This window comes from Tachyglossus aculeatus, chromosome 2, assembly GCF_015852505.1.
Source record: "Tachyglossus aculeatus isolate mTacAcu1 chromosome 2, mTacAcu1.pri, whole genome shotgun sequence".
Taxonomy (NCBI): domain Eukaryota; kingdom Metazoa; phylum Chordata; class Mammalia; order Monotremata; family Tachyglossidae; genus Tachyglossus; species Tachyglossus aculeatus.
In genome coordinates, this window is record NC_052067.1 from 13,649,154 (window position 1) to 13,669,115 (window position 19,962).

Below are 19,962 nucleotides of genomic sequence, written 5' to 3' on the forward strand. Positions count from 1 at the left end.
GAATGTGTCAATTATATTGTACTCTTCCAAGCACTCAGGACAGTGCTCTGCCCACTATAAATGTTCAATAAATACGACTGACTTACAGTAAACACTTAACAAATGCCATAAAAAAAAAGAAACCGGCAGAATTTCTTTGGGTTGGGCTTTAAACACCCTGAATATATTTCTCAAACTGACCTGGGGACTTTGCAGGTTGCTAGCTTCCTTACCATGGCTTTGTTTTCCTTGATGTTCATGGCCCTTTTCAGCAGTGCGTTAGAGTTCTCCTGAGTCCGCTCTCTCACGTCCTCCGATTCTGACTCTGAGGTAGATCCGCCCATCCTTCTCTCGGGTCTACTGCTTTTCTTCCTCCTAAGCAACGTTGGGCTCTGATGGTTTTCAACACATAAACTGGAAAATGATGACTCAGGAAACTTATTTTTCACCTCTGATTTACTTGCTGACTTCTTTGAGGGAAACTGAAATGCTACTCGAAGACCAAAACTGCTTCTTCTAGGGGTGACCCTCTTCTCTGCCTCCTTGCTTTCCAAAGATATATTGTCTTCATCACTCAAACCTGATTCCATGAGCTAAAAGACAGAGGAAGTTGGGGTGGGGGGGTAGAGGAGAAGAGAGAGAGGAGAGAGAAAGAGTGAGAGAGAAAGAGATAAAGAGCGAGAAAGAGAGAGAGAGAAACAGAAGGAAAGGGCCCATTATATCTCCAGCAATCTACACCATAATCTAAACAGACACCACTCCAGGATTGTCACAAGGCAGAAACCCACCACCAGAGAAAAGACATTACCTTAATTTTGGTTGGCTGTCCCCTAAGAAAACTATACAACTATTAAAACCAATGAGATAGCTTGAAAGCCAACTGGATCCCCACTTTCAAAGAGCAATCCCCTGGGGAAGGATTTAAGAAATGTACAAAAGTAAGTGTCCACACTATTTCAGTTCTCTGAATTTATAAAGACCATGGGTCGGTCAGCTATGCCTTCACTTTGTTGTTTCTGCCTAGCACTGTTCAGACCCTTCCTTGACAATGATGCACCAGACACTGGATAAAGGAGAAGGAAAGGCAAATCCGGAAGTCTATTGCCCCCTCCCACTTTAACCCATGCAATTGTTACAAGTTACACCTGACCCTGTATGCCAGGTGATAAAGGGAACAGAATTGCATTCAAAGAATACACAAAAATGTGTGATCAGTGAATGCTCTTACATCTCTCAACATGAATATTTCCATGAGATGTAGTTGGAGAGAAAAAGTCAGATTATAGTAAAGTAGTTGCTGCTAACAATTACCATTATTTCAGCGTTACTGTTTCTGTCCAGCTCACTCTGGGTAAACCCTTCAAAATCTTCACTCTCTGAGTCGGTGTCTTCCATGAAAATTCTCCGCAGCTCTTCAGTGAGGTACTTGGACCGGAAACAGACATCCTGGCGAATCAAACACAAAATACAACAGTTAAGCTGAGTGCTCCCCTACACGAAGATTGAGGACAGCTTTTCTACTCAAAAGCACTCGTGTCCATCAACTTCATCACAAGTCAGCCTGTTCTGATCCATCCAAGCTAACTCCTCTGAGCACGAGGGTGGTCAGAAACACCTGCTTTTTGTGATACCTGATTAGTGCCATTACACCCAGGATAGAACACACCTCTTACCCCCATATCCTCTCTAATAAATAATAATAATGCTAACTCTGATATTTATTAAGCACTTACTATGTATCAGGCACTTAACGAAGCACTGGGGTAGATATGAGATAATCCGGTTGGGCACAGTCCCAGCCCCACAAAGGGCTCACAGTCGTAACCTTGATTTTGCAGACGCCACAACTCCAAATGGCCTTCTGGACTAAGCCCTCATTTCCCCTACTCACCCTCCTTCTTATTTTGCCTGTGCATGCAGATCTGTGCCCCTTGGACACGATATTTATCAAACCTCCTCATCCTTACAGCACTTGTGTACACATCCTCATTCTCTTCTAATTCCCCTATCTGTAATTTATTTTAATGTCTGTCTCCCACCTCCAGACTATAAACGCCTTGTGGGCCAGGATCATGCCTACCAACAATATTGTACTGTACTTTCCCAGGGACTTAGTAATCAATCAGTGGTATTTACTGAGCACTTACACAGCACTGTACAAAGTGCTTGAGCGAGTACAATAAAACAGATATGGTAGACACAATCCCTGCTCACGTGGAGCTTACGGCGGGGAAACAAGTTAAAAGACCTTAGGGATATGGAAAATAGTACAGTATAAGACTACTTACTAAAGTATTGTGAGTATCAAAGTGCTTAAAGGGTACACAGTCGACACAGAGGGGAAGGCAGGTGGGGGAAATTAAAGGCTTAGTCCAGGAACGCTGCTTGAAGGAGATGTGATTTTACGAGGGCTTTTAGGATGGGAAGAGTGGTGGACCTGTCAGCTATGAACAGTGCTTGGCACATTGTAAGCGCTTAACAAATGCCATAATTATTTATATGAAGCGGGAAGGAGTTCTAGGCTGAGGGAGAATGTTGGAGAATGTAGAAGTACAGTGCTCTCTCTGCACACAGTAAGTGCTCAATAAATATCACCGATTGATTACAGAGGCTGGAAGAGGAAAAGGAGGCATGGAGGGCGTGGGCAGGGAGTGCAGTGGAGCATTTGCCCCAGATGCAGGGAAGAAGGAAAGGGGAAAGGAGCCTAGCTGACTCTTCCTCCAACTCTCCCCATTTCCCACTTCTGGAACACCCCTTTTGCTACATCATCTCCTGAGTCCCCCCAAGGTCACTCGCTACAGACAGGGAGGGACAGGAAAACCGGGCAACTTTAGAACAGCCCTCACCCTCACCCCCACGACCACAGCATAGCCTGGGAGTCAGATGATGTGGACTCAAATCCCAGCTCTGTGTGGCGTTGAGAAAGTCATCTACCTTCCTCACGTCTCAGTCTCCTCACCTGTAAAATGGGGATTCAACTTCTACTCTCCCTTCTATGTAGATGGTAAATCCCACGTGGGACAGGGACTATGTCTGATTTGATTATCAGATTTGACCACAGAGTGGTCCCCCTCTCCATCCCCCCCATCTTACCTCCTTTCCTTCCCCACAGCACCTGTATATATGTATATATGTTTGTACATATTTATTACTCTATTTATTTTACTTGTACATATCTATTCTATTTATTTTATTTTGTTAGTATGTTTGGTTTTGTTCTCTGTCTCCCCCTTTTAGACTGTGAGCCCACTGTTGGGTAGGGACTGTCTCTATATGTTGCCAATTTGTACTTCCCAAGCGCTTAGTACAGTGCTCTGCACACAGTAAGCGCTCAATAAATACGATTGATGATGATGATGATGATGATTATCTTGTATTTACCTCAGTGCTTAGTACATTAGCACATCCACACTTACAGAAGCAGTGTGGCCTACAGGAAAGAACACGGACCTGAGAGTCTGAAGACCTGGGTTTTAATCCTAGCTCCTCCACCTGCCTGCTGTGTGACCTTGAGAAAGTCACTTAACTTCTCTGTGCCTCAGTTCCCTCAACTACAAAAAGGGGACGCAATGCCTTTTCTTTCTACTTAGCTTGTGAGCCCCATGTGGGACTTATCTTGTATCTATCCCAATGTTTAGTAGGGTGCATGACATATAGTGAGCACTTAACAAATACCACTATTATTACTACATTATCTGGCACATAGTAAGTACTTAAATATTATTATTATTAACCAATTCTGTTATATTACCTCTCCCAAATACTTAGTATAGTGGTCTGCAAACAGTAAGTGCTCAATAAATACCATTCACTGATCGACTGACCAATCAATCTCTGCTGTGTGTGTGGAGGGGGAGAATGGGGCTTGAGGGTAGCCCAAAGTTTGGGGCTTGAGGCCAGGGCCCTTAGTCCCTAAACAGAATCCCAGCTCCACCACGTATCTTCTGTGCAATCTTGCACAAGTCACAACTTCTCTGTGCCTCAGTAATCTCATCTGTAAAATGGGGATTAAGACTGTGAACCCCAGGTGGGACATGGACTGTGTCCACCCTGATTAGCTTGTATCTACCCCAGTGCTTAGTACAGAGCCTGGCACATAGTGAGTGCTTAATAAATACCATAATAAAACAATGCTGGGAGGCTCCAACTGGCAATCCTGCCCCAGGAGGCAACTCTGCAAGCTTCGGCCTGGAGAAGCTATCAACTTCAAGACCACGGAGCCACAGATGCTCTTTCCGGTGGGAGATGCTTGGAAAGGGCCAAGGTCACCCATCTAGACTGCTAGACTGCTCCCCCTTCTAGACTGTGAGCCCACTGTTGGGTAGGGACTGTCTCTATATGTTGCCAACTTGTACTTCCCCAGCACTTAGTAGTGCTCTGCACACAGTAAGTGCTCAATAAATACAACTGATTGATTGATCTCCCTCACCTTTTTGCTCTTGGAGAACTGGAGCATGAAGAAAGTTCCAGCTCGGCGCCCACCCCAGCTACTGCCTCAAAAGCATGATTTCTTCACAATAATAATAATAAATGTGCTATTTGTCAAGTGCTTACTATATGACAATCATTGTACTAAGAGCTGGGGTGGGGTGCACATCCTAAGTAGGAGGGAGAATAGGTATTAAAGCCACACGTGAGGCAACTGAGGCATAGAGAAATGCAGTGACTTGCCCAAGGTCACATGGCAGACAAGTGGCAAAGCCGGGATTAGAGCCCAGATCCTCTGACTCTCAGGCCCAAGAGCTTTCCACTGGACCATGCGGCTTCCCTCATCTCTCCTCCCTCTCCCTGACCGGACAGCCAGCAGTTCCCGGCAAATGGCCCACTGCTCAACTTTGGGAATAAGGGGCATCTGGTAATGGGTAAGAGGAGAATATGGAAGATACAAGGAAGATTTGGGGATTCAGTCCTTCTTGTCAAGTTGTGAGAGACAACTGAGATAAGTGAGAAATACCCAATCAAGGGGCACTCACAGAACCTACCTTTCACCACCAACCACATTCATCTTGGACTCAAGTTTGGTCCCCAGTTTCCATTTTTTATCATCTTCTCCATCCATTCAAGATTCAGAAACCCTGCACCCCACATCTCTATCTCCCCTCTCCACCACCTTTACCCGACCTTAATTACATCCTCCTTCATATTCAGATAATCTTTGGAGAAAAATGGATACAATAGATGAGTGGAAGAACTTGCATGGGAAAACAATCTTTACATCTGCTGTTTCTTTAAGCTTAAACGTTTTCCTATGAATTATTATGGGTAACTGGATTGAGTTTGCTCTGAGCTAAATTACTTTGCTCCTTTGTTGATAGCTGTGGTGCAGCCGCTTAAAAAAAAGAACAAATACAAAGGGGAAGTTACTGTAAAGCGAAATTAGATTTGTGTTTGAGGGAGATCAGAGTTACTCTGTGACCGCTGCACTTTCATACAGCTCTCCAGTGCCGTTAAGAAAAAAAAAGTCACCGTTTACTAAAGTCAGTAAGTGTGAAGACTATCAAAATGGCTACCCAGGAGATATTCTCCTCCTCCTCCTTTCAGGGCAGGAGGGGAAGGCTGAGTTTGGCTGGCTGAGGGGAAGGAACAAGGAGCACTGCTTCACAAAAAAACAATTTCCTTCTGGAATTGTTTCCTACTTCACAGAGCAGGGAGTCCCCAGTGCCCAGAGAAGTGATATTATGGGACCTATTTCCCAAGGGAAGCAAGGGTGACCTGGTGGAAACAGCATGAGCCTGGGTGTAGGGAAACCTTGGTTCTAATCCCGCCTCTGCCACTTGTCTACTGTGTGACCTTGGGCAAATCACAACTTCTCTGTGCCTCAGTTACCTCATTTGTAAAATAGGGATTAAGACTGTGAGTTCCATGTAGGACGTGGGCGGTGTCCAACCTGATTACTTTGTATCTACCCCAGTGCTTAGTACAGTACGTGGCATGCAGTAAGTCCTTAACAAATACCATTAAAAACAATAATAATAATAAAAAAGAGAAGCAGCAGACAGGGAAATCCTATTTAGACATTAGATACTTTGCAAGGACCCCAAAATCTCCACCTGTGAATAATGACAGTGTAGGAGTGAAGTTACTGAAGTCAGAGCTGGAAACCTCGGAAGTAGCTCACTGTGGGCAGGGAACGTGTCTGCCAACTCTCTTGGATTGCACTCTCCCAAGCACTTAGGACGGTGCTCTGCACATAATAAGCGTTCAATAAATATCAATGATGACATGATGTTAGCGGCAGCCATCCTGTCTCAGAAAAAAGTGGAAAACCTGAGTGCTTCCTAAGTTGGGAAGTAGCATGGCCAAGTGGATAAAGCATGGGCCTGAGAGCCAGAGGACCTGGGTTCTAATCTTGGCTCCACCACTTTCCTGCCATGTGACTTGGGGAAGTCACTTCAGACTGTGAGCCTTATGTGGGACATGGACTGTGTCCAATCTGAATAGCCTGTATCTACCCCAGTACTTAGAACAGTGTCTTGAACATAGTAACCACTTGGATACCATTAAAAAAAGCACTAAGTACAATACCGTGCAGTTAGCAGACACTCAATAAATACCATCAGTTGATTGATTGATTGATGACTGATTGAAGAGGAAGGGCTAGGGTGAAGCTGAAGATCCAGGATCACCTTGGCCAGGGCTCTGACCAGCTTCTCTTTCCCCAGTCATCTGGGGTAGCTTTTCCCCCTCCTCCTGTCATTTCAGTTCCCTGCCCCTGCTCCAACAACCACTACGGCCCACTAACAATCGATGGGATGGCTGGTGTTGGACTCTTTTATGTTTGTACTGTGTAATACTCTATGGAAAAAGAACCCTAAAGTCGCTAGGAATCGGAAATAACTCAATGGCATCTAAGAAGAGACTGCATAACAAAGCACCAAAGCCTCATCACATTCCGTGTCTTTCAAGACCACCACCCATACATGGCATCAGTTAATTGGAATTTAAAAAGGCAGAGTGCAAAAGAGCACAAGCCTGGAAGGTCGGAGGACCTGGGTTCTAATCCTGGATCTGTCACTTGCCTCCTGTGCAACCTTGGGTAAGTCACTTACCTTCTATGTGCTTTAGTTTCCTCCTCTGTAAAATGGGGATTTCACTGAGATTGGATTTCATTGAGATTGGGCAGGGTGTAGTGGATAAAGCCCGGGCCTGTGAGTCAGAAGGTCATGAGTTCTAATCCCAGCTCCGCCATTTGCCTGCTGTGTGACCCTGGGCAAGTCACTTAACTTCTCTGTGCCCCAGTTACCTCATCTGTAAAATGGGGATTAAGGTTGTGAACCCCATGTGGGACATGAACTAATTATCTTGTATCTACCCCACAGTTTAGTACAGTGCCTGTTACGTAGTAAGCACTTAAATACCATCATCATCATCATCAACATCATCATAATATGTTCTCCTACTAAGACTTGGAGTCCACACAGGTTAGGCACTATGCCCAAACTGATTGTCTTGTATATTTCCCAGCACTTCAATACCAGGTATACTGTCAATGCTTAACAAACTATTATTATTATTATTATTACTGTTATTATTCCCTTATACTGGTGGGCATAGGGACTCTAAATTTCCAGCAGTTTAAGGTAGAATATAGCAAGTGAAGGGGTGGTTTTGAATTTCTCAACAATTTACACAGAGCGATAGATGCTACCACATCTGGTCACTCCAATTAAGAGAAGGATTTTTCTTTCTGAAGGTTATTCTTCTGCTAAAGCCCAAAACCAATCCAGAGCACTAGTAGGCATTGGTTCTGACAGAATTAGAGGAAGAATAATCCATTGGTTTGGCAACGTGAGGTGTGGGGTTCTGACCCACTCCTGCAGAAACACGATCAGCTCCTAGCTGTCTGTTTTGAGGGCCGTGCTGTCGTCTGCGTGGTGCACCAAGTAAGGGCTCTCCTCCTCTGCAGGCTACTGGGAGGATTAGGAACAGAAAATTCCCCCAAAGGTGAGAGAAAATAGGCTGCATCAAAGAAGTCCTCTTTAAAAAGCAGGATGAGGGAACTCAAACCCCCAGAATGAGCCACCCCCCGCTTCCCAATGCACACCCACTTTTACACCCTAGAACTTTCCCTACCCTTTCCAGCATCGCCTTCAGAGAAGCGACAGTAGCAGCTTCAGAGTTCCCTGAAATCCAAGCAATTCATGAACTGGGGCGGTGCTCCAAAACAGGCTTCCCATAGGATGAACATCGTTACCTTTTTTCCCGACTCCAGAGAGTCGGAACTGTCCCAACTATCCTCTGATGACGGTGTTTCCATGGGAAAGTCATCGTAGAAACCAAGAAAATCCTCATCATCACTGGGGGCGTTGAAAATGTCAGCCACTTCTTTCGTTATCTGGGATTCAGAGGGAGAGGAAGGGAAATGCCGGTGAGTGCACAAATCATTTAGGAATTCTCGGGGGCTACAAAAATTGCCTTTTCATAACTTTATCCATCGACCATTCATACGGAAACAGCCATTTTCCAGAGCCTAGGGTCCCCTGAACACGACGACACCTGGCAAACACATCTGGGAAACAGGCCGCCCCAACTGATGCCATCAGCCCCTGCTCCAGCCAAGGAAGGGCTCAAACAGCAGCACCGTGAGGCCTTCTCAGTACACTGACCGCAGCTATGATGCCTGTGAGTTGGCCTGAACTGTAAGGAGCCTGAAATCCTGCTCCTCCCATCTTATTTTCCTATTCACTGCTCTCCTTGTCTTTTATATTCTATTTTCTCTTTCCTTATGCGTCTGTCGCCAGTCCCCTAAACTCCTTACTCTTAGATCATGAATCCTTGGGAGGAGTCTACATCTCATCCACAAACTCCTTTTCCAGTTATGCACTTTATGCTGTTAGATACTCAATGGAAAGAGCCCGGGCTTGGGAGTCAGAGGTCATGGGTTCAAATCCCAGCTCCGCCAACTGTCAGCTGTGTGACTTTGGGCAAGTCACTTCACTTCTCTGTGCCTCAGTTACCTCATCTGTAAAATGGGGATTAAGACTGTGAGCCCCCCGTGGGACAACCTGATCACCTCGTAACCTCCCCAGTGCTTAGAACAGTGCTTTGCACATAGTAAGTGCTTAACAAATGCCATTATTATTATTATTATTGCTACTACTTCTATTACTCACTCCTCCTCGCTTTAAAATCTCACAAAGTAGTGCCTGCCAGGGCTCTCCTACTACATTTACTATCTCCAAATTCATAATCAATCGCTCAATTAATTGGGCGCTGACCGTGCAGAGCACAGTACTAAGCACCTGGGAGAATAAAATATAACGATACAACAGACACATTCCCTGCCCACAACATGCTTACCGTCTAGAGGGGGGAGAGACATTAATATAAATAAATTATGGATACATATATAAGTTGTTGTGGGGCGGAGTTGGGGAGTGAATAAAGGGACTAAATCAGGCAACCCAGAAGGGAGTGGAGAAAAAAGGAAATGAAGCTTCTTGGAGGAGACGTGCCTCAATACGGCTTTGAATGGTGGGAGAGTAATTGTCTGTTGGTTTTGAAGAGAGAGGGCATTCCAAGCCAGAGGCAGTACGTGGGTGAGAGGCAGGCGGTGAGACAGATGTAATCGAGGTACAGTGAGTAGGTTGGTACTAGAGGAGCAAAGTGTGTGGGCTGGGTTGTACTAGGAGAGTAGTGAGGTTAGGTAAAAAGAAGCAAAGTGATTAAGCGCTTTAAAGGTGGTAGTAAGGAGTTTCTGTTCGATGCAGAGTTGGGGAAGCAATCACCGGACGTTCCTGAGGGAACATGGGATGAACATTTTTTGTAAAAAAAATAATCCGGGCAGCAGAGTGAAGTATGAGAGGGGAGAAGCAGGAGGCAGGGGGGTTAGCAAGGAGGCTAAGAGGAGCTGTAATCAAGGCAGGATAGGATAAATCCTTGGATTAACATGGTAGCAGCTTGAATGGAGAGGAATATATGTGTGTGTATATATATATATATATTTTTTTTTTACCTCAGTCCCCTTATAGATAGTAAACTCCTTGTGTGCCGGGATTGTATCTATCAACTCTGTTGTACTCTACCTTCCCAAGAGCTTCGTATAGTGCTCGGCCCAGAGTAAGCGCTCAATAAATAATACTGATTGAGTGAATGTAGAAAACACCTGTCCGGCAGAGAAGCCCAAGCAGAGTCCAAGGGTGAGACTCCCAGGGTCCTAAGTTCAGATGTTCTTGTTTTCCAGGATCTAGACTGTAAACTCACTGTGGACAAGGAATGTGTCTACCAAGTTAGTTATATTGTACTTTTCCAAGAGTTATGTACAGTGCTCTGCAGACAGTGAGCACAATAATATGACTGATTGATTGATCTCCCACTGTAGCTTCATGGAGAACCATCCGCCACCCCCCCCCCCCCCACCCCCCGGAGCAAGGACCCCTCGCTTTGTGTGCTCGCTCACAAGCAGAACTGTACAGAACATCAAGGACTTTCCAGAAAACAACCTACAGAGCTCCACTGTGCAGGTGGGGGAGACCAATTTCTTAAGACAAGGGGCTCAAGGAATGCCAAACCTGGAGGTGCTGTGTGCCCCTGAAAGTAAAACTTAGGGGACAAGTGCTGAAGAGGGCAGATCAATCAATCAATCAATCATATTTATTGAGCACTTACTGTGTGCACAGCACTGTACTAAGCGCTTGGTAAGTACAAGCTGGCAACATATAGAGACAGTCCCTACCCAACATGGTCTCCATGGCCCCAATAGAGCAACTTCTTAAGGGAAATACTGTCTTCTAGGGAGGCCTCAGTTAAGAACCAGTGGCCCCTACTTCAAATGCCTAAGCAGCATGACCTTTTGGAAACAGCCTGGGGCCATGTAATCAAAGGACCTGGATTCTAATCCTGGAACCACCACTTGCCTGCTGTGTGTCCTTGAACAAGTCTCAACTTCTCGGTGCCTCAGTTTCCTCCTCTGTAAAATGGGGATTCCATACTATTCTCCCTCCTCCTTTAGCTGCAAGCCCCATGCGCAATACAGACCACATCTGACCTGATTATCTTGTATCTATCCCAGCTCTTTGTACAAGGCTTGGCACAGAGTAAGCACTTAACAAATACCACTGTTATTACGAATAATTATGCTCACTGAGTCAGAGCACAAGGCACAAGCACAAAGCACAGAGCACAAGCACGAACCAACCAAATAAAACCCATACAGATTTATTCTATTTAATCTGGAAGGAATTTCACTCTGCATGCCACATGTTGAAGGGTTAAAAATGAAGCGCTGCATACTTTAATGACTTAATGGAAGAACATACACAAGACTGTGAGCCTTGGTGTTACGAATAAATTGCTTCCAGGAGCAACTGCATTAGCTCCTGTGCTATTGTACAGCCAAGCTAGCCACTGCTGAGTTTACTGTATGCCTAACTCATTTCTCCTTTCTCATCTATTACTTTGGCATCTGCACCAGAGGAGCCATTATGGGGGTGTAATTACTGATTATGAACAAAAGCCAAAAAAAAAATACTTTCCCAGTGGAAGACTTTTAAAAATCTCTGATTTTTAAAGTAACTCTGCAGCAGAACTTCAAAGGGCTTTAAAAAATAAAGAAGAGTTGGAGACCCTCCTCTGCCTGATTTTCAAGAGGCTCGTTAAAGCATTCGTGAGTTCCCCATTCCAACTAAATTGTATTATTTTATGGGGGTGGCACTAGAGAGACTCATGCAAGGTGAGCATAATAAAAGCAGTTTCACAAGGCAGCCAACTACGCATCCTAAATTTAACAATATCAGCTATGTCCCATCATCATCATCATCAATCGTATTTATTGAGCGCTTACTATGTGCAGAGCACTGTACTAAGCGCTTGGGAAGTACAAATTGGCAACATATAGAGACAGTCCCTACCCAACAGTGGGCTCACAGTCTAAAAGGGGGAGACAAAGAACAAAACCAAACATACTTCTGTCCATCTCTATTAGGAAATTCTGTTCTGGCCAAGAGGGACTCACTGGTACCCACTGAGCAGTCTAGACACAAACCCCATTGTATTCTTTTTCCCCAAAATCTACACCCCAAAACAAACTAAACCACAAGATTCACACTTGCAGAAAAAGCCAAATAGGCTTACTGTTACGGAGAGATGGAACATGGGGGCAAGATTTACGAAATGACAATCCAAGTGCTTAATCAATCAATGGTACTGAGTGAGTGCTACTGTACTAAGTGCTTGGGATAGTACAACACAAAAGAGATGGTAGACATGATTTCTATCCACAAGGAGCTTAGAGTCTACAGGTGGAGACAGATATTATAGTAGACTAGGGATGGAGTAAATTGTAGATTATAAGAACATTTACATAGCTACTGGGGGGCTGGGGTATCAAAGTGCTTAAAGGGTACACAGCCAATTGCACAGCTGACACAGAAGATGGAGAGAGGAAATAAAGGGCTTGGTCTGGGAAGGCCTCTTGGAGAACAGGAGATTTTAGGAGTTTAGAAGGTGGGCAGACTGGTGGACTGTCAGATATAAAGAGAGGGAGTTCCAGGTCTGAGGGAGAACATCAAGAAGCAGTGGAAAGCAGTGGAACAGTGGATAGAGCAAGGACCCGGGAGGCAGAAAGTTATGGGTTCTAATCCCGGTTCTGCCACGTGTCTGCTGTGTGACCTTGGGGAAGTCACTTTGCTTCTTTGTGCCTCAGTTACCTCATCTGGAAAATGGGGATTAAGACTGTGAGCCCCATGTGAGACAACCTGATTACCTTGTGTCTCCCCCAGGGCTTAGAATAGTGCTTGGCACATAGCATGCACTTAACAAATACCAATATTATTATTATTATCTGTAAAATGGGAGTTTAGACTGTGAGCCCCACATGGGACAAAGGACTGTGTCCAAACCAATTTGCTTGTATCCACCCCAGCGCTTAGTATAATGCTTGGTACATAATAAGTACTGAACAAATACCATTATTGTTATTACTATTATCATTATTATTATTAACATGGGAAAGGGATCAGTGATGAGAGTGAGATATAGAGTAGGGCTGGTGTTAGAGGAACCGAGTGTGCGAGTTGTGTAGAATCAAGAAGTCTGAAGCTACTTTATTGTTCGCCCTTCTCATTTTACCAACATAAGCTTATGGTTTTACATAGAGTTTGATTTGGGGAGGGTTTAAAAACATAATTTGGAGTTCTTTTATGAAACTCTGGTAAAAATTGGGTCTAAATTTCCAAAACCTCAACATTTTAGGGTTTAACTTTTATTTTCAGGGTTCCATCAAACAGAAGCTTCAGGGAGTGGATTTCTTTGATAATATGACTTATTGTAGTTATTTGCAAATGAAAAAATTGCTAAACATCACAGCTAACGCTGACTTAGTTTGAAGTATCTGGCTCCTGCACTAATCCAAAACAACAACATCTAAATCTTGATTTTGAGGTAGACATTCTGTATTGGAGCAGGAAAAATGATGAGCCTCACAAAAGAGATTACTCAAAATTGAAAAGCCAAAAGTTACTCAAGAAAATTATAGCCTCTTTGTAAGTACTGGGAAGGAAAATCCCCATAAAAAATATTTATAACACATCTTTAGATTGTGGGCCTCCTGAGACAGGGTCCATATCTAATTCCCACTTGTGTATTCTTTTCCAGCACTTAGTACACAGTACACAGTTCTGCAGACAGTAAGCTCTTAATGAATACTACCAGTAGTACTACTACATTTTCAAATGATCACACCTTTCAGCTATAACATTACATACTTCAAGGAAATTATACTGGGAGCAGCAGCTACTGACCATCTCAAACAAATGGCCTGACTGATTTACATCAACCATGACAAAATTAGAATGCATACTCAGATCAGCTTAAATCCATTCTGGTAGTGAAATAGTAAAACCATAATATTTAATGAGTACTTACTGTGTGCAGACTACTGAACTTGGGTGAGTACAATCCAATAGAGAAAGTATACCCAATCCCTGCCCTCAGGGCTCTTTACAGGGATTTTACAATCTAGGGAATAGAAAATCCTAAACATAAAATAATTTCAATTTGACCTTTTGGAAAGCCTTTACCCTAATTTTTAAAAGTGCTTTGGAACAAGGGTGGGGTAGGGGCAAATGGAGTAAAATTAGTAAATAGAGAAGCAGTAGAAAAGTAATAAAGAAGCAGCATGACCTAGTGGAAAGAGCACGGGACTGAGAGTCAGAGATCCTGGGTTCTAATTCCAGCTCTGCCACTTCTCTGCTGCATGACTTTGGGCAAGTCACTTAACTTCTCTGTGCCTCAATACCTCATCTGTAAAAAGGGAATTAAGCTGTGAGCCCCATGTGGGAAAGGGACTGTGTCCAACCTGACCATCTTGTATCTACCCAGTGCTTAGTACAGTGTAAGGCACATAGTGAGCACTTAACAAATACCCTTAAAAAATAATATTACCACACTGAAAGCCCTATTTCAAGTGTTCCTATACAGTAATTGCACCCACAGAAAGAATTGAGTCAAAGCCATCAGTTGGGAACTGCTCAATCGCTAATCTTTTTCTTTTTTTTTCAATTGCATTTATTGAGAGCTTACTGTGTGCAGAGCACTGTACTAAGCGCTTGGGAAGTACAAGTCGGCAACATATAGAGACGGTCCCTACCCAACAACAGGCTCACAGTCTAGAAGGGGGAGACAGACAACAAAATAAAACAAAATAAAACCTGTACTTTTCCCCTACTTTCTCTCCCTTCTGCATCACCTATGCACTTGAATCTGGTCTCTTTAAGCATTTGATATTCATCCCACCCTCAGCCCCACAGTATGTATATAATTTATTTTAATGTCTGTCTCCCCATTGAGGCTGTAAGCTCCTTGTAGGCAGGGAACATGTCTACCAACTCTGTAGTATTGAAGTCTCCCAAGCACTTAGTAGTGCTCTGCACACAGTAAGAGCTCAATAAATACCACTGACTGATTGGAACTCACTCACTGTTACCTACACTTCCTTGACTTATGGAGAGAGGCTCCTTCCAAAGAGCCCCAAGCCCTTTAAGAAGGACAGGTACCCTCTGAAGATATGGCTCATCAGATGCCACTTGCCCACACTTATTTCCCAGGGGCTGATGGGAAAGAATAAACAGGGAAATGAATTTCCCCAGTAATAATGGCATTTACTAAGCACTTACTATGTGCAAAGCAACTGTTCTAAGCGCTGGGAAGATTACAGGGTGATCAGGTTGTCCCTGGGTGGGGGGGGGGGGGATCACAGTCTTAATCCCCATTTTCAGATGAGGTAACTGAGGCACAGAGAAGTTATGTGACTTGCCCAAAATCACACAGCTGACAAATGGCAGAGCCAGGATTTGAACCCATGGCCTCTGACTCCAAAGCCCGGGCTCTTTCCACTGAGCCACGTGCAGACTGAGTTAGTGGAAAAGCTGTGCAAAGAATCAAGGCAGAATTGAAGTCTCTCCCCCTTTCTGGCCCTCCAACGGCTTCGCTAATGTAAATCCCGCCGACTTACTGCTCATTTCCCATTAGTTGGTGCCTTTCCAACATTCCTATAGCTGCACACAACCACAGCTCTTGTAGCTGGGTAGTACTACATTTTGTCCTTAATCTATTTAGTATCGCTCTGTGTTGGGCATTTCCTCTGGAAACAAATGCAAAGATCACAAGAATGTGTTTATACCAACTCAAAAAGCCAAACCATATATTAAAGGTGCTTCCAGACACTGACATTTACTCACTGAGGGGAGCATCTCTTTTTGTTTAGATTTTCCTTTAAATCATGGGCTTGCTCCCACCTCTTATCACTACCCACCCAGTGTGGGGGGGTGAGAGCCTGTGGCAAAGACCCTCAGGCTTCTGCAAGGAGACATGGAAGAGCCAAGCAATAGCCCCCAACCCAACCAGGCCCTGCTGGGGTGCAATGCAGTGGGCGCACTCCACAGTGTGCTCTTGTGTCCCCCAACTACACACAGAGCTACTGGGGAACTACAGATTGGCTGCCAGCTCATGGTCAGGGAGCTCATTCATTCATTCATTCAATCGTATTTACTGAGCGCTTACTGTGCACAAAGCACTATACTAGGTGCTTCGCTGAGTACCATAACAAAAAACGGACACATTCCCTGCCCACAACAAGCTTACAGTCTGACGGGGCAAAAAGACATTACTATAAACAAATTATAGATATGAACATAAACGCTGTGGGGCAGGGAGGGGAATGAATAAAGGGCAACGCAGAAGGGAGTGGGAGAAGAGGAAAGGAAAGCTTAGTCAGGGAAGGCCACTTGGAGATGTGCCTTAAATAAGGCTTTGACGGGGGAGAGAGGGTAACTGTCTGTTGGACATGTGGAGGGAGGGCAATACAGGCCAGAGGCAGGACGTGGGTGAGAGGTCAGTGGCGAGATAGATGAGATCGAGGTACAGAGAGGTTAGCATTAGAGGAGCGAAATTTGTGGGCTCAGTTGTTGTAGGAGAGTAGCTTAGTGAGGTAGGAGGGGGCAAAGTGAGTTTTTAGTGCTCAGTGGCTGGAATCTTCCAGACCCATGGTAGCCTGAGAGCCTGGGATACCCTGGGGCAGCTGGGACCTCCCCTGGAAGCTCCAGTTCAGAGCCAGCAGCAGAAATTAGACAGGGGAGAAGGAGGTTGCCCTCCACAGCTCCCAAGGGTGGGCGGCTGAATCCCTCACAGTCATAACCAGAACAGAACAGTTAGGGTCCTCCAAAGACCACCCCTCCACACACCACCAAGACAGCTTTGGAGGTTCTTGTGTCTTTCCATTTCTCATAAAATAAGAATATGTGCGGTCCCCTTAGTGCGTGAATGTGTACCAAGGTGAATAGTGGAAAAAAGAGTGCTCTGTTGAGGCTCTGCTTCTTTAGAAATGTCTCCCAACCAGGAAACTGACCTCAAAACTTACCCAGACTAGAACAACGAAGTGAAACAGATTCACACTTCCTTCAGCCCGGTTTTCTGTCAAACACCCACACAGATTTTTCAAAATTCCACGCAAAAATCAATGTGTTCCCAAGCTCAACTTCCATCATGGAATAAAGGATTCCTTAAATCTACACACGCACTATGCAAACTCAGACATTCTGTCAACCAATTTTGAGGAAATGACTCGCTCAAAAATGCATGATGTTAATGGCCAAGAATGCCCAAAGGTCTGCTAAATCTGGCCTTAGTTTGTACTATCCGGGTCTGCGTGACTGATGAATCTCAGAAAATAATTTTCTCTATCCCCTTAAAAAAAAGATTTAATTTTATGACGATTCAAGTGAAATACTCAAAAGTAAATTACATACTGTTGACTATGTTCAGTCTAGCAACTGCTCATCGATAAACAACCTAGGCTGGGTTTGGTCTGTGTCTGAATTATCTCACCTGAAGGAGAATAATGATGTTTATATTGTTTGTGTAACAGGAAGGCAACAAGCAATAAAAACAAAAACAGTCTGACATGCAGAGCTAATTGGAAGCATTCCTCTTCGTGTACCCAAAGATATGCCTAGGAACATTGAGAGGAAAGGAAGGGGAGAAGAGGATGGAGAAAAAGCAAGGAAAGGAGGAAGTCAATCTACCAACTGTATTGTACTCTTCATTAAGCACTCAATAAATACCACTGATCAAATGACTGAGAAGGAAAGAGAAGGTGAGAGAGAGAGAGAGATTGAACGAGAAGATGAAAGGGAGGAGGAAAGGAAACGGGGAAGGGGAGGGAGAAAAAGGGAAAAAAGGGTAGAAAAGAGGGGGCAAGAAAAAGGAAGAAAGAGGAGGGGACAGAGAGAGAGAGCACTATTTTTTTCAAAGATTATAAACATCTAATCACCAACTTGTGCCTGGAAACGCAAAAGTAATTTGGCAGTGGCTTCCAGGAAGGTGAGGCAAGGAAGAACGGGGCTGCCTCAGCTCGCTCCAACAGGAAAGGCAGTCAGCGCTGCCCAACTTTCAACATCAATCACTAGGCTTTGCTCAATGCTTTGCCCACTGTATGCAAAATACTAACATGTTCCTTCTTTTTCGGATGAAAAGGTAACAAAAGGAAAATAAGGAATCTCAATTTTACAACCCACTTCAGAATTCTCTCATATGCAGCAGCTTTTTTGGAAACCTTTCTACCTGCACCCTTGGGAAGGGAGTCTTTTGATGCTATTGATGCCTGTCTCCCCCCTCCTAGACTGGGAGCCCGTTGTTGGGTAGGAATTGTCTCTGTTGCCAAATTGTACTTTCCAAGCGCTTAGTACTGTACTCTGCACACAGTAGGAGCTCAATAAATACAACTGAATGTATGAGTCTTGTGGGGGGGGGGGGGGGGGGGTTCAGACAGAAAACCCAACAACTACTTCAGGCCATGTACTGCTGGAAAATCCACACCTATGGCAGCAGGAGACATTCTTTTGTCATTTGCAAAATATTCACCAAGTAATCTTTCTGTGATCTTTATTACAGCCAGGGTGGTGGGCTCTATTTGAGAGGGAGGGGCCCAGGGGGTGTGAGACCCAAAGAAATGAACCAAGGGTAAAGAGCCAAGATGATCCTTCAACACCTCCTCTCCTCCCTAAGATGTAGTGACCCTACCCTTCCAGACAAGCCCAATCCCTGCACCAGGTAATAATAATAATAATAATAACAATAATAATAATAATGGCATTTATTAAGCACTTACTATGTGCAAAGCACTGTTCTAAGCACTGGGAGGTTACAAGGTGATCAGGTTGTCCCATGGGGGGCTCACAGTCTTCATCCCCATTTTACAGATGACGTAACTGAGGCCCAGAGAAGTTAAGTGACTTGCCCAAAGTCACACAGCTGACAATTGGTGGAGCCGGAATTTGAAACCATGACCTCTGACTCCAAAGCCCGTGTTCTTTCCACTGAGCCACGCTGCTTCACCAGGTGGCCCCTTCCTTTCCAGGGATCTCCTTCTGGGCAGGGAACGAGTCTAAAACTGTTGGATTTTACTCTCCTGAGCGTTTAGTTCAGTGCTCTGCATTCAGTAAGCTCAATAAATACCCACGATTGATGATATTCTCTGAAGTGTTTTGTACAGTGCTCTACACACAGTAAGCACTCAATAAATATCACTGATTGATCCCTAGTGTCCCCTTCTTCGGGGTGAGTTCTCCTGAGGGCCATGTGCTGCCAAGCCTTGCTGGGAGGTGGAGTCCAGGGCAGTCACCTCTCCCACCTCTCCCCCCAAAACTCCGCTGCCCCCTAATAACAATAATAATAATAATAATTTGTGGTACTTGTTAGGTGCTTACAATGTGCCAGGCACTGTACTAACTGCTGGGGTGGATGCAAGAAAATTGGGATCAATCAATCGTATTTATTGAGCACTTACTGTGTGCAGAGCACTGTACTAAGCGCTTGGGAAGTACAAGTTGGCAACATATAGAGACAGTCCCTACCCAACAGTGGGATCACAGTCTAGAAGGGGGAGACAGAGAACAAAACCAAACATATTAACAAAATAAAATAAATAGAATAGATATGTACTTGACAGAGTCCTTGTCCCACATGGGGTTCACAGTCTTAATCCCCATTTTGTAGATGAGGTAACTGAGGCACAGAGAAGTGAAGTGATTTGCCCAGGGTCATCAGCAGACAAATGGAAGAGCCAGGATTTACAACCCAGGACTTTCTGACTCCTAGCCCTGTGCACAATTCACTAGGGCATACTGCTGCTTTTCACACAGGTGGAGCTTGGGGGAGTTGCCACTACAGGTGGCAGCAAAGGGTGGCAATCAATCATATTTATGGAGCGCTTACTGTGTGCAGAGCACTGTACTAAGCACTTGGGAAGTACAAGTTGGCAACATATAGAGACAGTCCCTACCCAACAGTGGGCTCACAATCTAGAAGGGGGAGACAGAGAACAAAACCAAACATATTAACAAAATAAAATAAATAGAATAGATATGTACAAGTAAAATAAATAGAGTAATAAATATGTACAAACATATATACAGGCAGGAGGAAGAAGAGGAGAGAAGCAGCATGGCTCAGTGGAAAGAGCCCGGGCTTTGGAGTCAGCAGTCACGG

The 19,962-nt window shown here is 44.5% G+C and overlaps 1 protein-coding gene across 2 annotated transcripts in view; it reads right to left on the reverse strand.

The window, feature by feature from the left end:
• CDCA7L (cell division cycle associated 7 like) overlaps positions 1-19,962 on the reverse strand; it is a 35,075-nt gene that overhangs the window by 6,802 nt on the left and 8,311 nt on the right. The window contains exons 2-4 of one of the 2 annotated variants that reach the window (XM_038770694.1): positions 8,174-8,314; positions 1,291-1,425; positions 213-371 (exon numbers count right to left, since the gene is read on the reverse strand). In XM_038770694.1, coding sequence (XP_038626622.1) covers positions 213-371; positions 1,291-1,425; positions 8,174-8,236 — 357 coding nt within the window. In that variant the 5' untranslated portion in view covers positions 8,237-8,314. Of the gene's footprint in view, positions 1-212; positions 573-1,290; positions 1,426-8,173; positions 8,315-19,962 lie in introns of both variants that reach the window. The other variant, XM_038770686.1, reaches the window with a different exon arrangement.